The 19,409-nt window shown below is 35.2% G+C and overlaps 1 protein-coding gene across 43 annotated transcripts in view; it reads right to left on the minus strand.

Annotated features, from left to right (window-relative positions):
• NEXN (nexilin F-actin binding protein) overlaps positions 1 to 19,409 on the minus strand; it is a 56,079-nt gene that overhangs the window by 20,759 nt on the left and 15,911 nt on the right. For 20 of the 43 annotated variants that reach the window (XM_081491773.1, XM_081491769.1, XM_081491781.1 and 17 more), the window contains 6 exons: positions 11,207 to 11,285; positions 9,769 to 9,960; positions 9,480 to 9,558; positions 9,246 to 9,394; positions 300 to 497; positions 31 to 207 (listed from right to left, as the gene is read on the minus strand). In XM_081491773.1, coding sequence (XP_081347899.1) covers positions 31 to 207; positions 300 to 497; positions 9,246 to 9,394; positions 9,480 to 9,558; positions 9,769 to 9,960; positions 11,207 to 11,233 — 822 coding nt within the window. In that variant the 5' untranslated portion in view covers positions 11,234 to 11,285. Of the gene's footprint in view, positions 1 to 30; positions 208 to 299; positions 498 to 1,684; positions 1,727 to 9,245; positions 9,395 to 9,479; positions 9,559 to 9,768; positions 9,961 to 11,206; positions 11,286 to 16,838; positions 16,912 to 19,409 lie in introns of all 43 variants that reach the window. The other 23 variants (XM_081491764.1, XM_081491762.1, XM_081491768.1 and 20 more) reach the window with 4 other exon arrangements.

Consider the following 19,409-nt stretch of genomic DNA (forward strand, 5'->3'; position numbering starts at 1 on the left):
AAATATTACATATACATCAGTTTGTTTTACCATTTGCCGCCTTGCTTCTTCAAAAGCACGTCTCTCTTCTTCTAAACGTTTTCTTGCTTCCTCCTCAGCTTGCTTCCTTCGGTTTTCTTGTCTTTGTCTTTCCAATTCTTCAAAAGTCAGTTTCAGTTTTCCAGAAGAAAGTGATTCTTTTTTTGCCTCGCTTTCTAGTTCATCATCCTAAGAAAACATAATGAAAACCTACCCGTTAATCATAAAAGGATATGATTTGTATCAACTTAACTTTTTATTTGTTCTTAAAAAAAAATTACCATGACCAACGAAAGACACTTTGCTTCCTTGAGAGATCTGCGTTGTTCTTCACATCTTATCCTTTTATCTTCTTCATACTTGACCCTCTCCTTCTCTTCTCGTTCTTTTTCTAGATCTTCAAAATTCTTTTTTATTTTTCCAGATGCTTTGTGTGATTTGACAGGTACCACTGTTACAAGCAGTGACTCATCTCCTTCCTAATTTATAAAATAGGTGATTAGCATATTTCTTCCAAATAAAAATTTAGATTCCACGGGACATTACTTCCATCATTGGTGGATTTCATTACATTGCTATCAATGCTATGAAGAATAAAAATATAGTTTTTACAGATTTCTGTTAAATAGCTCTTTCTCTGAATTCATTGAACATTATGAATTAATCTTACTGAAATCCATTGCTGACAAGGTTCAAGAAGCATCCTTTTTCCTAGTAGATGGTGTTAATACAGTGTTCAGATAAAACCGTGTGACATTATCTGAATTTCGCTATCATGCACTCATCCCACAAAAGGTAATGTGCATGTGAGCATACTCTCAATCAATTTGATGGTGGATAGATTCAGTTTAAACACACAAGACAGCTTTCTGCATTTGGCTTTTCTCTCCATGTAAGTTTTTAAATACTTAATAAAACCAACATTTAGCGAGGGGAAAAAAACAGTATTTCCAAGTGATCTAGAAAACATTTGTATTATAGACAACACTTTTTGGCATTTGGTCCTATTCACATATTCTTAAACTTGCTTTTGAAATTCATTTTAATTAGTTCTTTTACATCATCTATTATTGCCTCTGAACTTTTTTCAAAAAAAAAGTGAAGAATTATAATTTGTAACACATGCCCCTGAAGTAAAACTGCTTCCAATTTATTTGTCTGTACTTCTAGGCACACCATCAAATTGATTGATCTTTAACTTTGTATGTTAGATTAGAAGAGATATAAAACTGCTGTGGTTGTTGAACATTCCTTCATGGTAATAGATACTCTACTCTCTGCTAGTATGTGATAACCAAAACAAACTATCAGGAACTCTGAGGAAAGAAGACAAACGATGAAAAGAAAACTGCCTTTTTCAGCATTAGCTTTCAACAGTCTCAGCTATTAGTAACAGTTCAAGAAATATATAGTCTTGGCAGAGTATTTCACACTCAGACTTGTGCCTCTACTTGAACCATGAAAGCAAAAACATACTTTTCTCCAAAACCACTAAGCTATAGTGTTTGAAAGTGCAAAAGTATGACCTTGCTTTGCAAAATATTTTTGTATTTTTTCTTGTTGTTGCTATATTCATAATAAAACTCTTTTAATTTTTTAATTGAAAGATTATTTGTGAACCAGATAATTTTAGGTGAATGTTTCATTAAAGGAAATGTCCATTTACCTCTGGTGCTGATTCAGTTTCCGTATTGTTTATGTCCTCAATCTATTGAATAAGAATTTCATATCATTACATTACATCAGATTTCTGTGTTTTGCTTTAAACATATAACTGAAAAGTAATTTAGTTGTGATTTATGGTAAATTTTCAAAATTTAGAATTTTGGAACTATTTTTATGTTGCTCCAAATTAGCCAATTATGTCCTTTTAACTAGAGATTAAACCTTCTATTAGTTTTTGCATTTTAATATCAATATCTTGGGAACAGTATATTAAGAAAAAATTAAAATAAAGCCTACCTTTGTAATTCTGGAATGTGAATAATGGACCAAGCTCTTACAACATGGCTGTGAGCTTACAACCAACAGTTATTAAATAAACAAGCAATTTAAACTGAGATACAGAAACATTTCTCCATTCTCTGCCACAATGAAAGGAAAACCTATCATTAGCAACCAAATAATCATCATGACTATATTTTACAATATGGCCAAAATATAACTCACACAATAATAAAGTGCAGTGAAAGGTATAGGCTTTCACATGTCTAGTTTAGAAGGAAAAACAATCATAATTGTTTATTGTATATTTTGACCAGATCCTTATAGGAAAGGCCCTCATTCAAAAGGAGGGAGCTCCATTTGGCCAATAAGGTTAGCAGGCTAATGTACATCACAGAGTGAGAAATGACAGAAAGATGATTTAAATAGCACAATGTCTGAAGTCTCGGGAAAAAGAAACATAAACAATGGGAAAATGAAAAAGAAAGTAAAAATTCAAATTGTGTATTGTTTTAATTTGATTTTTAACACCAGTGAAAGAATCTGGAAGTAGTCTGTTCCTCACTCAGGCTAAGGGAATTTGGCTGAACATTGCTCATAATAATTTATTTAATAATTTATTAATTTAATAATTTATTTTAAATAGTTTTGTTCAGAATAATTTGCTTTGTTATGGAATTACCTATTATTCTGATTTGCTCTGTAAATGGTGAAACTTTTATTGAATGATAAATGATACTATGAAAAATTTTAGTAGATCTATAATAAAATAATTATAAAATTATTTCCCTTCAAAAGAGTGATAATAATTACTCTACAATTTGTGTTAATCTCAATAAAAAATTCTAGGAGGTATGGTGAGAAGTGAGAAATTGAGAGCATAGGGAAAAAAATTCTAAATTTTTTAGCCCCAAATTTCTTTTTCTTGATGCTACCACCTGTTCAGATTTTTATTAGCTTGCAGTAGATAATAAACTATTGTGTTGGCCAAAAAATTCATTTGGGTTTTTCTGTAAGCTGGCTCTAGTAGCATTTCAGTTAAGTTCAGTTCATTTCAGTCGCTCAGTCGTGTCTGACTCTTTGCAACCCCATGAACCACAGCATGCCAGGCCTCCCTGTCCATCACCAACTCCTGAAGTTAACCCAAACTCATGTCTCTTAAGTCAGTGATGCCATCTAACCATCTCATCCTCTGTCATCCCTTTCCTCCTGCCTTCAATCTTTCCCAACATCAAGGTCTTTTCAAATGAGTCAGCTCTTTGCATCAGGTGGTCAAAATGCTGGAGTTTCACCTTCAACATCAGTCCTTCCAATGCACACCCAGGACTGATTTCCTTTAGGATGGACTGGTTGGATCTCCTTGCAGTCCAGGGGACTCTCAAGAGTCTTCTCCAACACCACAGTTCAAAAGCATCAATTTTTCTGCACTCAGGTTTCTTTATAGTCCAACTCTCACATCCATACATGACTACTGGAAAAACCATAGTCTTGACTAGATGGACCTTTGTTGATAAACTAATGTCTCTGCTTTTTAATATGCTGTCTAGGTTGGTCATAACTTTCCTTCCAAGGAGTAAGCATCTTTTAATTTCATGGCTGCAGTCACCATCTGCAGTGATTTTGGAGCCCAAAAAAATAAAGTCAGCCACTGTTTCCCCATCTATTTGCCAAGTTGCCTTTAACTTCATTTGAAACAATTTAGATTGTATTGTGACAGTTGTCATATCTGTGTGCATTTAAAAAAACTTAACAAAATTGGTGAATTTCATGCAGCCATTTTAATATTTAAGGTAGAATAAAAAATGCTTTATTATTTCAAGAAAGGTAAAAACACAATTGAAATGCACAAAAGACTTGTGCAGTGCATGGAGAAGATACTGACTGACGGAATGTGTCAAAAGTGGTTTCCGAAGTTTTGTGCTGGAGATTTCTTGCTGGATGGTACTCCACGGTTGGGTAGACCAGTTAAAGTTGATAGTGATCAAATCAAGACATTAACTGAAAACAATCAGTGTTATACCCCAAGTGAGATATTTGACATACTCAAAATATCCAAATCAAGCACTGAAAATCATTTATACCAGCTTGGTTATGTTAATTGCTTTGATGTTTGGGTTCCGCATAAACAACAACAACAAAGTCTTCTTGACTATATTTCCGAATGTGATTCTCTACTTAAACATAATGAAAATGTTCCATTTTAAAAACAGATTTTGACAAGCAATGAAAAATGGATACTGTACAATAATGTGGAATGGAAGAGATCATGGGGGAAGCAAAATGAACCACCACCAGCCACACCAAAGGCCGGTCTTCCTTCCAAAGAAGGTGATGTTATATATATTGTGGGACTGGAAGAGAGTCCTCTATCATGAGCTCCTTCTGGAACACCAAGCAATTAATTCCAACAAGTACTGCTCTCAGTTAAACCAACTGAAAGTAGCACTCCATGAAAAGCATCTGGAATTAATAAACAGAAAATACATAATCTTCCATCAAGATAACATAAGACTGCATGTTTTTTTGATGACCAGGCAAAAACTGTTACAGCTTGGCTAGGAAGTTCTGATTCATCCACCATATTCACCAGCTGTTGCACCTTCAGATTTCCATTTATTTTGGTCTTTAAAAAGTCATCTTAATGGAAAACACTTCAATTCCCTGGAAGACTGTAAAAGGTACCTGGAACAGTTGTTTGATCAAAAAGATAAAAAGTTTTGGGAAGATGGAATAATGAAGTTGCCTGAGAAATGTAGTGGAATGAAATAACGGATAGGATGTTCAATAAAGTTCTTGGTGAAAATGAAAAATGTGTCCTTTCTTTATACTTTGAAACTGAAGGAACTTTTTGGCCAACCCAATACATTTGGAGAAGTTTTTCTTTGTTTGGTTTGGTGTTTTTTGTTTTTGCTTTCTTCTTTTCTCATTTTAAACCATTATCAAAACAACAAAAGATGGAATTTTTTTTCATTGGGTTTCAACAAACAAAGAAAAAGACGAATTAGCTGAAGCATTCATGGTCTCAGTATATTCACGGAAAATTGAAACATTCAGTTCAATTATAGTGCTAGTTTTCAGAAGCTACCATGGAAGAGTTGCTTCCCAACTATTTCTTTTGATTCATGGGAAAAAAAACTCCTTTTGCTCCTTCCCAGATCAATTTCCTTGCTCCCCTTTCTCTTTAACAGCTTAGTCTCCCACCAATAACTTCTCTTTTTCTACTTTCATAGATGTTAACCTTGTCCATCAAAATACCCTAGAAGATAACTAGATTATATCAAATTAAGATCTCCCCCAAATTTTATTGGTGTTTGATTCCAACATGCTATATACAAAATATTTCTATTTTTAATTAATTATAATAAGAAGGGGACGACAGAGGATGAGATGGTTGGATGGCATCACCAACTCAGTGGACATGAGTTTGAGCAAGCTCCAGGAGATGGTGAAGGACAGGGAAGCCTGGTGTGCTGCAGTACATGGGGTTGCAAGGAGTTGGATATGACTGAACAACAAAAATAATCTAGCATTTCAGAACTGGTAATTATTTTGAACAGTACTCAGCTACTCATCTGACTCAAAAATCCTATCTATAGTATTCTTGAATATGGACTTGTACAAGATGATTTTTCATTAAGACTCTTCTTAACTACCTGTATCATGCTTTACTTCTTATATTCAAAGATAGATTAAATTTTATGAGATTTGAGTGGCAAATGTACTTAATTAGGTTTTAAAATTAGATTTCCCATATTTACAAATGAAATTACTATTAATAGTTTATATTGCTCTACCTACATATTCTCAATTCAATAGGTTAAAAATTTTATTAACCAAGATTCTCTTGCCATGCAGTATCTCTGGTTACTAAACTGGCTCTTTTTCATGATTAGCTTTTTTCCATTTCTTTCTGAGTACCCTATGTCTTCATCACATTCAAATTCATCTCTTCAACACATACATATTTCTTTGTGAAACCACATATGTGCCTGCATATTCAGTTCATAGGGTTGTTCAGTTCAGTTCAGTTCAGTCGCTCAGTCGTGTCCAACCCTTTGCGATCCCATGAATCACAGCACGCCAGGCCTCTCTGTCCATCACCAACTCCCGGAGTCCACCCAAACCCATGTCCATCGAGTTGGTGATGCCATCCAACCATCTCATCCTCTGTCGTCCCCTTCTCCTCCCGCCCCCAATCCTACCCAGCATTAGGGTCTTTTCCAATGAGTCAACCCTTCGCATGAGGTGCCCAAAGTATTGGAGTTTCAGCTTCAACATCAGACCTTCCAATGAACACCCAGGATTGATCTCTTTTAAGGTGGATTGATTGGATCTCCTTGCAGTCCAAGGGACTCTCAAGAGTCTTCTCCAACACCACAGTTCAAAAGCATCAATTCTTCGGCGCTCAGCTTTCTTCACCGTCCAACTCTCACATCCATACATGACCACTGGAAAAACCATAGCCTTGACTAGATGGACTTTTGTTGGCAAAGTAATGTCTCTGCTTTTAAATATGCTATCTAGGTTGGCCATAACCTTCCTTCCAAGGAGTAAGCGTCTTTTAATTTCATGGCTGCAATCACCATTAGCAGTGATTTTGGAGCCCAAAAAAGTAAAGTCTGACACTGTTTCCACTGTTTCCCCATCTATTTCCCATGAAGTGATGGGACCAGATGCCATAATCTTAGTTTTCTGAATGTTGAGCTTTAAGCCAACTTTTTCACTCTCCTCTTTCACCTTCATCAAGAGGCTCTTTAGTTCTTCTTCACTTTCTGCCATAAGGATAGTGTCAACCACATATCTGAGGTTATTGATATTTCTCCCAGCAATCTTGATTCCACCTTGTGTTTCTTCCAGCCCAGCGTTTCTCATGATGTACTCTGCATAGAAGTTAAATAAGCAGGGTGACAATATACAGCCTTGACGTACTCCTTTTCCTATTTGGAACCAGTCTGTTGTTCCATGTCCAGTTCTAACTGTTGCTTCCTGACCTGCATACAGGTTTCTCAAGAGACAGGTCAGATGGTCTGGTATTCCCATCTCTCAGAATTTTCCACAGTTTATTGTGATCCACACAGTCAAAGGCTTTGGCATAGTCAATAAAGCAGAAATAGATGTTTTTCTGGAACTCTCTTGCTTTTTCGATGATCCAGCGGATATTGGCAATTTGATCTCTGGTTCCTCTGCCTTTTCTAAAACCAGCTTGAACATCTGGAAGTTCACGGTTCACGTATTGCTGAAGCCTGGCTTGGAGAATTTTGAGCATTACTTTACTAGCATGTGAGATGAGTGCAATTGTGTGGTAGTTTGAGCATTCTTTGGCATTGCCTTTCTTTGGGATTGGAACGAATTGGGGTTGTAGTGGGTCTCAAGGTCTAGTGTGTAATCAGTGCTTCTTGGAAAAGAATGCAAGATTTAGAAGAAGTAGCATAACCACATGTGTATACTCATTATTTCCTGCCAGACACCATATATTTTAATTATATATTTTACTATAATTTCATTACATTCTTTTATAATTTGTATTATAATATAATTACATATAGTGATATATTTTATATTTATAACATATAGCCTAAAATGTTCATTTTTTAATAATTGTGCTCCCTTCTGACATTTCATTTCAAAATGAATCCTAATCTTTGATGACTGGAGGTGACAGAGGTAAAGTATACCATTCTCTCTTTACACAAAGAGATACGAAGCAATAAAATAGCAAATCCCAGTTCTTTTCTATAATTTCATCTGTCATATATCATTATTTGCCACCATACAAATGGCTACTTGTGCCATGAAAGTGGTTATTCACAAAGTCAGAGTAAATAAATTTCCTTGACATGCAAATATGACATATGCTTTGCCTTCTTTGTCACTTTTCTGTTTGTTTTGGGGTTTTTTGTTTGTTTAGCCATGCTCTGCAGCTTGTAGGATCTTAGTTCCTTGACCAAGGATTGAACCTGGACTCCCAGCAGAGAAAGTGCTGAGTCCTAACCACTGGACTGCCAGGGAAGTCCCTGTCACTTTTTTTCAGAAAAGTTTTAGGAACTGAAAGAAGCATAGCAAATAGATTTAAGACACTTAAAGCAAAGGCAAAAAGGAGCCAAGTAAAACCTGATAATAAAAATGGTTATGAAAGAGACAATATACTATGAAGATTATGTTAGGATAATTGTTAAAATGTTGATGAGAGAAGGAAAAACTAAAATGGTTTCATGATATTTTATTTATATATACTACTATTTAGGTGAAACATTCATTTATAGCCCACTTACTTTGTACCAGGCACTGTCCTAAATGCTTGCATTTATTAATTCATATAATCGTAATAAAAACTCTGAGATAAATACCATTATTGTACTAGTTTAGTCTCACTAAAATCAGTATATTAATCATCTCTTTTGATCCTACAATGTACACAAGGTTAAAGTACATAAGCAATAAAACTGTCTTCTGGAATTTTTTTCAACTCTATGACTACAGATCATTTATAATATAAAACAAATATCAATATATTAGAGAAATTTTTGTGAACTGATCAGTTCTTTACTAAATAAAATGTTAATTTTGACTTTTAGAATTTCAAGTTTCTATGTCATTACAATCATTAATCATTTTGAGAGATTAACTTTTTCTGGAACTTAAGCGGAAAATATATGGGAATGTTAAGTTCATTAAGAGGTTCTGTAAAATCATAGTAATAATGTCTTTCTTATTCTAGTTTGTCCTTCATGGCTATGGGCATCAGGAATGACTACGTGAAGGACATGACTGTCACACGTATCTCCCCTCTCCTACTACCGTCCCCAACTTGCTAATAATACCATTATTAAATAAAATGCGACTTAATTTTGTTACATGGTACAAATAATTGAGTAGGAAGATATTTTAATTAAGCCTTAGTGCTTGATAATATAGCCAGCAAGTATTTTTGATTGCTATTAAAAGATCAGCATTTTGTTACATGTCTGGATAATTTATGTGTGAATTTGCCTTATATCTTTGTAAAATTTTCTAATGTGTCAAGAAAAATATGGAATGTGGACAGAATAAGACAGTTTATAACAAAAGTCATCTCAGTACTCAGCCTTGAAATAGACACATTCTGCCCTTATCCTCCTAGGCATTCGATATTAAATATTGTGCTTAAGACCTTACTTTCATGCTAGCTACTATTTAATAGGTTTATGTTATGATAAAACACTTTGATTAGGCAACATTCTGGTTAGTTTTACTCTGCACAATTAGTTTCTGAAGCAAATACTGACTTAATATCTATTGTATACCTGCTCAGCCCTTCTTGCTAATTCACGTTGTATCTTCCTCTTCTCTAAAAGATCCTGCTCAATTCGGCGTTTTCGTTCTTCCTCTGTCCTCTTCCTTTGTTCCTCTTGTCTTTGTTTCTCCATCTCAGCAAATTTACCTTTAACAGTTCCTAAGAATATATGAAACATGTTTGACATTTTGTTTTGTTTCCTTGTTTGCAGTTTTATTTACAATTTACCCCTCAAGTGGCTTACCTGTTAGCTTTGGGACGTAAGCCTTTTCTACTTTAGAAGATACCTCTTCTTCATCATCAGAAGCAAGCATTTCTTTAATCTAGATGGGTAAATAAATTAATATGAACATGTCCAAACTTCAGACTAAATCATATTATATGCAGAGTTTGAAATTAGCTTATAAATGCAGAAAATATTTTAAGTACAGTTAATATGAAATGTGGTTAATGTGAATAATAAATAAAATGTAAATTTCAATGATGAAAATGAATATTTGCACAAGAATAAAATAAAAATAAAATAAAATAACCTCCTGCTTTCTCCTGTTCCATTCTCTCTCTCTAATATATTGTTCTTTTCTTCTTTGCTTTTCGTCTCTAGATCTCCTTTGATTTCTTTCTTCCCTTGCTCTCTGCATGGCTTCAAACTTATCCTTTACATCACCCTTGCCAAGTTTTGGCACATAGGTTTTTGGTATAGGTTTAGATGAAGAAAGCAGAATCTTCATTAGAAGAAAATAAAGAGAAGAAAGTTAAAAAAAAAATAAGAAAGGAAGAAATTAGGTAAAGATAGATCAGAATAAGCAATATAAGAAATATTTATCAAAACAGAATATAGAAATGAGTTTGAAACCTTTATTTGCATAAGAATCTGATTAGATACCTTCTAAAATCTAAGTATGAAAGATGATATTACAGAAAATATGAGAGTAAAAATGTTACTAATATATTGCAAGGAAGTCCCATTTTGTATGTGTTCCACTGAAGCTGAACGCTGGAAAAATATAAACGTTGAAGACTGGATTCCAATTCAAAACAACCTGTATTCTACTGACCTATTTCATTATTAAAGATTCAGATTTTACATTACTTGCTTAAAAGATACCAAGTCAAATTTTAATAAGTTAGATGAAGTTGAAAACAAAGCAAAAAGCTTAAGCCTAATTTATATATTAATTTTCTTGCTTGTTTCTTTATCTAACATGAGGAAAACTGAAGAGCCTTTGCTTCTCATTCGTGGTTGAGGTGAGCCATGGTCTTTATGCACAAGCAGTGCTTTTTGTTGTTACTACTGCTATACTGCCCATCTAGAACTTCTTTAAGCCAACACTGAAAATACGTGAGAATGCTGTATCATTCCAACTAGGATGTGTTCTCAGGGGAAAATTCCCAAATGACAAACAAGCTTTCCAAAGAAGGAGGAATCTGTTAAAAGACTGGAGAAACGGGTTTCCTCCATTCTGAAACCAGGAAAGCAAATTATTTTCATCTTTTTGAAAATTACACTGATCTCTAAAAGAAGTTTCAGTAAATAAAACTTCATCGCCTCAGAACACCAAACTCCTTCTCCTAGTGATAATGGCAAATTGATTAATTAATCTGTGGCATACACAGTTATGGTGTCATTGATTTCTCTTAAGAGTATATGTCAATCTGGTTTTTTTAATACTGAAAAAACCACTTCTAAGATTTGTCAATATATTATGTTAAAATTTACTCAAGATGCTAGCCATCACATCCATTTTACCATCACACACAAAATTTTATAATCATGCTTCCTAGATAAGAAACCAAATGAAAATACTGAGCCCGAGACCAGCCTGTGAATTTTATCTCTTATGTCTTACATCTTGACACTATGTTACTATGAACTTCTGTGGATGACTTTTCCACCAGTTGCCCTTCCAGCAGTTGTGCAGTCAACTCTATGATTCCCCCATTTTTTAACTTTTAAGTTAAAAAGCTTACCTCAGCCTTTTGGGAAATATCATTCATGTTTGCTCTACGTGGTCTTGGGGTGATTATGAAGCTTTGTAATTTTTTGCACCTGAAAAAAAATATTAGTATTGAGTAGGAATTTTTGATGACTTAATTTTTTAATGTGCTATTATATAAATATTTTTATAAAGAGAAATAGCACATTTATTGCCCCTCAAAAAATAATGACATAATCCAAGCACATAATTAATTATAGTAACTCTCCATTCTTTCCCCAAGATATAAGGTATAGAAGGTATAAGGTGCATGGTGTTAAAAAATCCTTGTAAGTTAATAACCCAAAATAGTTTAGTGAATGTATCAAGTGTCTGTGCAAAGAATTTGTATTGTTATTTGATGCAGTTATTGGATGTATTGTTCTATAATTATCAATGAGGTCAAGGTGGTTGATTATGTTATTTGGATCTTCTATGTCTTTACTAAAAAAAAATTGTTTTGGTCTAGTTCTTAACCTATATGGAATTGTCTATTCCTTTCATTCTGTCATTTTTATTTCATGTAATTTCAAACTTTTAACAATGCATATGCATGCATGTGTGTGTACATATGCCATTCCCCTTTTCTGCCTACTTGGGTATTGATTGAATATTTTTTAGAATTTTATTTTAATTTGTCTATTGGCTTTAAATTTTTAATTTAAAAAAATTCAAAGGTATAATAGACATACAGTAAGCTATACTTTTTGAAAGTGCACAGTTCAATAAGTTTTGACATACGTATATACTCAGGACACTATCAGCACAATCAAGATATAAATATATAGGGATTCCCTGGTGGTCCAGGGGTTAGAACTCAGCACTTTCACTGTCGTGGCCTGTGTTCAATCACTGGTTAGGAAACTGAGATCCCAGAAGCCACACAGTGCAGCCAAAAAGAAAAAAGAAAGAAAGAAAGAAACTGAATATATACTTACATCCAAAAGTATTCTCAAATCCCCTTAACCTCCCTTTTCTTTCAGCTGTTCCCACTGCCATTCCTAGGCAGATAATGCTTTCTGTCATTTGTAGACTAGTTTAAATTTTCTATGAACAGAATCATACAAGTATGTACTCTACTGTTCAGCTTCTTTCACCTTGCATAATTATTTTGAGACTCATCCATGTCGTTGCATATATCAAAAGTTCATTTCTTTTTATTACTGAATAATATTCCATTGTATGAATATACCAGAGTTAACCACTGTTAATCATTCATCTGCAGATGGACATTTAAGTTGTTTCCAATTACTATTACAAATAAAGCTGGTATGAATATTCACGTACAAGTCTTTGTGTGGACATATGCTTTTTTATTTCTCTTGGGTAAATAAATGAACTATAATGGCTAGGCCTTATGGTAAATGTATGTTCAACTTTTTAAAGAACTGCCAAGCTGTTTTCTAAATGGCTATACTATTTTATCTTCCCACCAATATTGTATGAGAGCTATACTTTCCCTGCATCTTCGTCAACACTTAGTATAGTCTTCTTAATTTCAGACATTCTAAATGTATGCAGTGACATCATATTATCGTATTAATTAACATTCCCTGATACCTAATGATATTGAACATCTTTTCATATATTTCTTTTCTATCTGTAAATATTCTTTCATAAAAGTGTCTATTTAAATCTTTTGCCCATTTTATTGTTGTTCAGTTGCTAAGTCAGGTCTCACTCTTTGCAATCCCATGGACTGCAGCACGCCAGGCTTCCTTGTCCTTCACTATCTTCGAGAGTTTGCTTAAACTCATGTCCATTGAGTCAGTGATGCCATCCAACCATCTCATCCTCTGTCTCCCCCTTCTCCTCTTGCCCTCAATCTTTCCCTGCATCAGAGTCTTTTCCAATCAGTCAGTTCTTTTCATCAGGTAGCCCAAGTATTTCTGTGTCTGTGAGATAATTATGTTTTTTTATCTTCATTATGGTGAACTACATTAATTTGTTTTCAAATGTTAAATAGACTTTATATTCCCAGGATAAAATTCATCATGCATTATCCTTTTAACATACTGATAATTTAATAAAAACTTTTGAGACGTTTTGCATCCATGTTTATAAAGCACATTGGTCTGTAGATTTTTTTTTCTTATAACATCTGTTTTTGTTAACAGAGTAATATTGCTCTCATAGAATGAGTTGAGAAGTATTTCCTTTTCTTTAATTTTCCCTAAGAAATTTCTTCTTTTTCTTTATGTTACATGCAGAATTGGTATTAGCTTTTCCTTAAATGTTTGCAAGAACTTCCCAGTGAAGCCACCTGGGGCTAAAGTTTTCTTTTGTGGCAGGAGAAAATATGATAGGGAGGTGGACATGATTCCGTGTAATTATTAACAAGTTCTTGGTCATTTAGTAGATCTGTGAGTGCTTACTATATTATTAACAATAATTGCCCAATAAAAGTAGGTCATGCATGAATGAGAGTGTCATTAACCAAGGTTTGAGTAATCTATGCACCTGAGATAAAAATAACAAACAGCTCTAGTTCTGTTCTCTTACCTGAGCCATTCTATTACATCTAGAGTTACCCATTAGATATTTCTTCCTGTATAACTAACAAAACCTAGCCTTCATTGTCATAGCTTCTCAAGTCTTAGAGTTATTTATGGTTCATTCTTCTTCTATATCTCCTAATTTTAACAGATTATCACAATTTGTGAATGTTACTTTCAAGTTTGTTCTTATATATTAATTACTTCACTATTTTCACTGCTCCAGTATTAATACAGCCTTCATCACCTCACAGTTTGATTACTACAATTTGATAATCAGTTCAGTTCAGTTCAGTACAGTCGCTCAGTCATGTCCGACTCTTTGTGACCCCATGAAACGCAGCACGCCAGGCCTCTCTGTCCATCACCAACTCCCGGAGTCTACCCAAATCCATGTCCATTGAGTCGGTGATGCCATCCAACCATTTCATCCTCTGTCGTCCCCTTCTCCTCCTGCCCCCAATCCTTCCCAGCATTAGGGTCTTTTCCAATGAGTCAACACTTCACATGAGGTGGCCAAAGTATTGGAGTTTCAGCTTCAACATCAGTCTTTCCAGTGAACACCCAGGACTGATCTCCTTTAGGATGGACTGGTTGGATCTCCTTGCAGTCCAAGGGACTCTCAAGAGTCTTCTCCAACACCACAGTTCAAAAGCATCAATTCTTCGGCGCTCAGCTTTCTTCACCGTCCAACTCTCACATCCATACATGACTACTAGAAAAACCATAGCCTTGACTAGATGGACCTTTGTTGGCAAAGTAATGTCTCTGCTTTTAAATATGCTCTCTAGGTTGGTCATAACTTTTCTTCCAAGGAGTAAGCGTCTTTTAATTTCATGGCTGCAATCACCATCTGCAGTGATTTTGGAGCCCCCCAAAATAAAGTCTGACACTGTTTCCACTGTTTCCCCATCTATTTCCCATGAAGTGATGGGACCAGATGCCATGATCTTAGTTTTCTGAATGTTAAGCTTTAAGCCAACTTTTTCACTCTCCTCTTTCCCTTTCATCAAGAGGCTCTTTAGTTCTTCTTCACTTTCTGCCATAAGAGTGGTGTCATCTGCATATCTGAGGTTATTGATATTTCTCCCAGAAATCTTGATTCCAGCTTGTGTTTCTTCCAGCCCAGCGTTTCTCATGATGTACTCTGCATAGAAGTTAAATAAGCAGGGTGACAATATACAGCCTTGACGTACTCCTTTTCCTATTTGGAACCAGTCTATTGTTCCATGTCCAGTTCTAACTGTTGCTTCCTGACCTGCATACAGGTTTCTCAAGAGACAGGTCAGATGGTCTGGTATTCCCATCTCTTTCAGAATTTTCCACAGTTTATTGTGATCCTCACAGTCAAAGGCTTTAGCATAGTCAATAAAGCAGAAATAGATGTTTTTCTGGAACTCTCTTGCTTTTTTGATGATCCAGCAGATGTTGGCAATTTGATCTCAGGTTCCTCTGCCTTTTCTAAAACCAGCTTGAACATCTGGAAGTCCCACGGTTCACGTATTGCTGAAGCCTGGCTTGGAGAATTTTGAGCATTACTTTACTAGCATGTGAGATGAGTGCAATTGTGTGGTAGTTTGAGCATTCTTTGGAATTGCCTTTCTTTGGGATTGGAATCAGACCTAAATCTAAATTCCACCTCTGTTGCTTCCTAGTTAGGACTAGATAACATGTAACATGTTATCTCAAGAATAATGCCTTACATTATTAAGTATCAATAATTTTGATTGATTTCATTACTCATGGTCTCCCTTACCCTTTTCAGCAAAAACCTACATTTCCCTGCCAGTGAGCATATATTAACATATTATTTGTGCAATTTAAAACAGTAAGGGTATGATGAAGGGTATGATGAAAATTTGTGCAATCTCATGAGATTGTAAGGACTGATCATTTTAGCTGAATTAATTGACCAGAAGGAATTTCAGGAAGTCTTTTTATCCTGGTGAAATTAAACAAAATTGTGTGGCTTGTTGATACTGAAGAATCAGCCTGTCAAGAGTAATCCTGGAGAATAAATGGATCAGTTAACCCTTGTCACCTAGTTAAAAAAAAAATTCAGATTATGTTTTGACTCTTTATAGATTCAGAATAAAATATTGATTTTTTAATTTAGTATGAACAAAACCACTTAAAATAGTTCTTAAAGTGTCATTTCAATATTCTGAGCTCTCATTTTGAAAGTCTGTGAAAATTTGAATAGTACTAATGTTAACATTTTCACTTAAAATATAAGCAAATTATCCTTTGCAAATTATCCTTTGCTGACAGTTTACTCTGTTCTGAGCTTTGAGGATAAAAAAAAATTGTAGCAAAATAAGTTTATTAGCTTTTGTTTTTTAAGGTGTAAATTACAAACCAGTAGGACTCATATCTCTTTCATAGTTTTAGGTTGAACAAAAAAATTTCAAAATCAAGCAGATAAATATTTGTAGGATTTATAGATAATTTTTAAAAGATATTACACTGCCTGGTAGAAACAATAGCAGGATTCCTTTGCTAACTCTGTTGTCTTTCTGTGCTAAACCAGGGTTAAAGGTGTAAATTTGACTACATTTGGTTTATTAATTTTACAGGAAAGACGTCTGTTCCACAGTCATTGACTGTATTGTATTCTCTCACTAGTACTGTTGTACTATCTCATTAGCACTATCTCACTAGTACATCCTTTTATCACAACATTAATAATTTATGATGATAATAATCCAAGCTAATAGTTATTGAGCCTTTACTGAGTGCCAGGTAATGTACCAACTGGTTAACAATCATTATTTATTTTCCTCAATAATCCTTTGAAGTGAATACTATTATCAAACACTATCTCAAAAACTTTCCAAACTCAGTCATTTAAAATTTCTTAAAATATTAATATGAGAAAAATGTCTTGGAGTTTCTTTAGTAGGATTTGAAGTCTTATGGAAATTGTTACAGAAAACAGACTTAGCAAAGTCAAGTAACTTGCCAAAGGCCATACAAATAATGAGTGGTGGACACAGGGGACAGAGACCGGCAGTGTGACTACTGAGTCTGCATTCTTACCCATTGTATTATGCTGATGCCAAGAAAGCAGCACAACTGCTTTGTGTGGTGGGGATGAGGGGAATACCAACCAGCTTATAAGCTTTGACTTACTTGTATAATCAACAGAGCCTTTAATCCAATTATTTGAGAACCACAATTCCAAGCAGTAGAAATATGTCGGAAGCTGAAAAGACATGATTAATGGTATTCTCTACATTTAGTGAATTTGTAATCTTTAGCTGGCAACTAGTAGCAGAATACGGTGCTGGATAAATTGAGAAACAGGTATTTTGCCCTATGAGAGCATCACAGAGTTTTTATTTAAATAGATTATTTCCTTTTAAAGTGATACAGCTAACAGTTATTCTCTTGACGTTAAGCAGAACACAGACTGAGGTTACAAAATTATTCCCAGGTACTGAATGAAATGCTGCTATCTCAGCTGGTTGTGGTTTAGAATTCATTTAGCAAACTCATTCATGTGGGATGAAGTCAGGGGCCGTTTGGGCCCTGATTTTTAAAGTGCCCAAGTCAGCAACATGCAAGCAGCACTCTGACTGCTGCAACTAATGACAATGAAGAATCCAGTAACAATATTCATATGTATGTTATTCTCTTGATTAAGGAACACATGGATAATTTCTATCATTCTGTTAAATTGCCAAAAGTACAAAAGGCTTCTAAATTTTTATCTAACAGAACATTATTTAACAGTGTACTCCTAGGGGGACCAAATTCCCTTGTATTTGTTTAGTGACTGAGAATTTTGATTTTATGAAAACTTTTCATTTTTTTAATGCTGTTGTTGCTTAGTTGCTAAGTAGTGTCCGACTCTTTGTGACCCCATGGACTGTAGCCCACCAGGATCCTCTGTCCATGTGATTTCCCAGGCAAGAATACTGGAGTGGGTTGCCATTTCCTTCTTCAGGGGCTCCTCCCGGCCCAGGGGTCGAATCCGCATCTCCTGCATTGGCAGGCACAGGCATTGGAATCTACTGCTGAACCACCAGGGCTGCAGCCAGGTCTTAGTTGCAGTACACAGAATCTTTTATTTTTGTTGCAGCATGCAGGTTCTTTAGTTGAGGCATATAGGATCTAGTTCTCTGATCAGGGATCAAACTCAGGGCCCTTGCAGTGGGAATGTGGAGTCTTAGCCACTGGACCACCAGGGAAGTCCTATGAAAACTTTTTAAAGTGTTAATTGACTCCAACAAAGTCATGACAAGGACTCTATGAAACATTTAAAAATTAGTTGAATGTCACACATTTTAGTGAATCTCAACACTAAACCATAAATCCATCAGGGAAATTCCTGTGAAAGGGAGTCACAGACACTAAATGTTAGTCAAGGAATGGAGCCACAGTGCTCTCTAACTTGCAGCTGAAAATGTTTCAGTTTCCTTAAATCCTCTTCTTTCTGTCTCTCTCTCCATCCTCACTCTAGACAAGCCTGAAATACTCATGCCCTTCCTACCAGACAGCCACAGTCACCTTCATGCATGCTAAGTCACTTCAGTCATGTCTGACTCTTTGTGACCCCATGGACTGTATGTAGCCTGCCAGGCTCCTCTGCCCATAGGATTCTCCAGGCAAGAATACTCTACTGAGATGGATGAAACTGGAGCCCGTTATACAGAGTGAAGTAAGCCAGAAAGAAAAACACCAATACAGTATACTAATGCATATATATGGAATTTGAAAGATGGTAACGATAACCCTATATGCGAGACAGAATAAGAGACACAGATGCATAGAACAATTTTATGGACTCTGAGGGAGAAGGTGAGGGTGGGACGTTCTGGGAGAATAGCATTGAAACATGTATATTATCATATGTGAAACAGAACACCATTCCATGTTCGATGCATGAGACAAGGGCTCAGGGCCGGGGCAATAGGATGACCCAGAGGGATGGGATGGGGAGGGAGGTGGGTGGGGGGTCCAGGAAGGGAAACACATGTAAACCCATGGCTGATTCATGTTAATGTATGGCAAAAACTATTACAATATTGTAAAGTAATTAGCCCCCAACTAAAATAAATAAATTTATAAAAAAAAAAAAAAGAATACTGGAGTGGGTTGCCATTTCCTTCTCCAGGGGATCTTTCCACCCAGAGATCAAACCCAAGTCTCATAATGTTTCCTGCATTGGCAGGCGGATTTTTTACCACTAGCGCCACCTGGGAAGTAATCTTCAACCCTGACAAAACTACCTCCTTTTTTTCTGTCAGCCAACTAGGGACCATGCTGTGGACTAAGTTGCTCAATATGCAAATGATCATAATTATACGTGGTGGAATGTGTATTAGGAAATTAAAATTTCAAAACAAATAACATGTACAGGTTCAATCTTGTCATAACATTTCATAAACCTCATACAAAAGTTTACAGATTTGTGTATTTTTTTAATTTGACAAAAGTTTCATACAAATATAATATGAAGTCTTTCAAAATTTTCTGCTAGAACTTTTGATGCCTAAGGACCTTGGTAGAATTCAGAATTATAAATATATCCTAATGATAATGTCTCACTTAATTGTTGATTTTTCAAATACATGGCAACAAAGATGGTGGGAATTCCCTGGTAGTCCAGTGGTTAGGACTCAGCACTTTCACTGCCAGGGGCCCAAGTTTGATCTCTGGTTGGGGAACTAACATTATGTAAGCTGAGCAGTGTGTGTG

This window comes from Giraffa tippelskirchi, chromosome 5 (genome assembly GCF_054371585.1).
Source record: "Giraffa tippelskirchi isolate mGirTip1 chromosome 5, T2T-mGirTip1v1.2.pri, whole genome shotgun sequence".
NCBI lineage: Eukaryota > Metazoa > Chordata > Mammalia > Artiodactyla > Giraffidae > Giraffa > Giraffa tippelskirchi.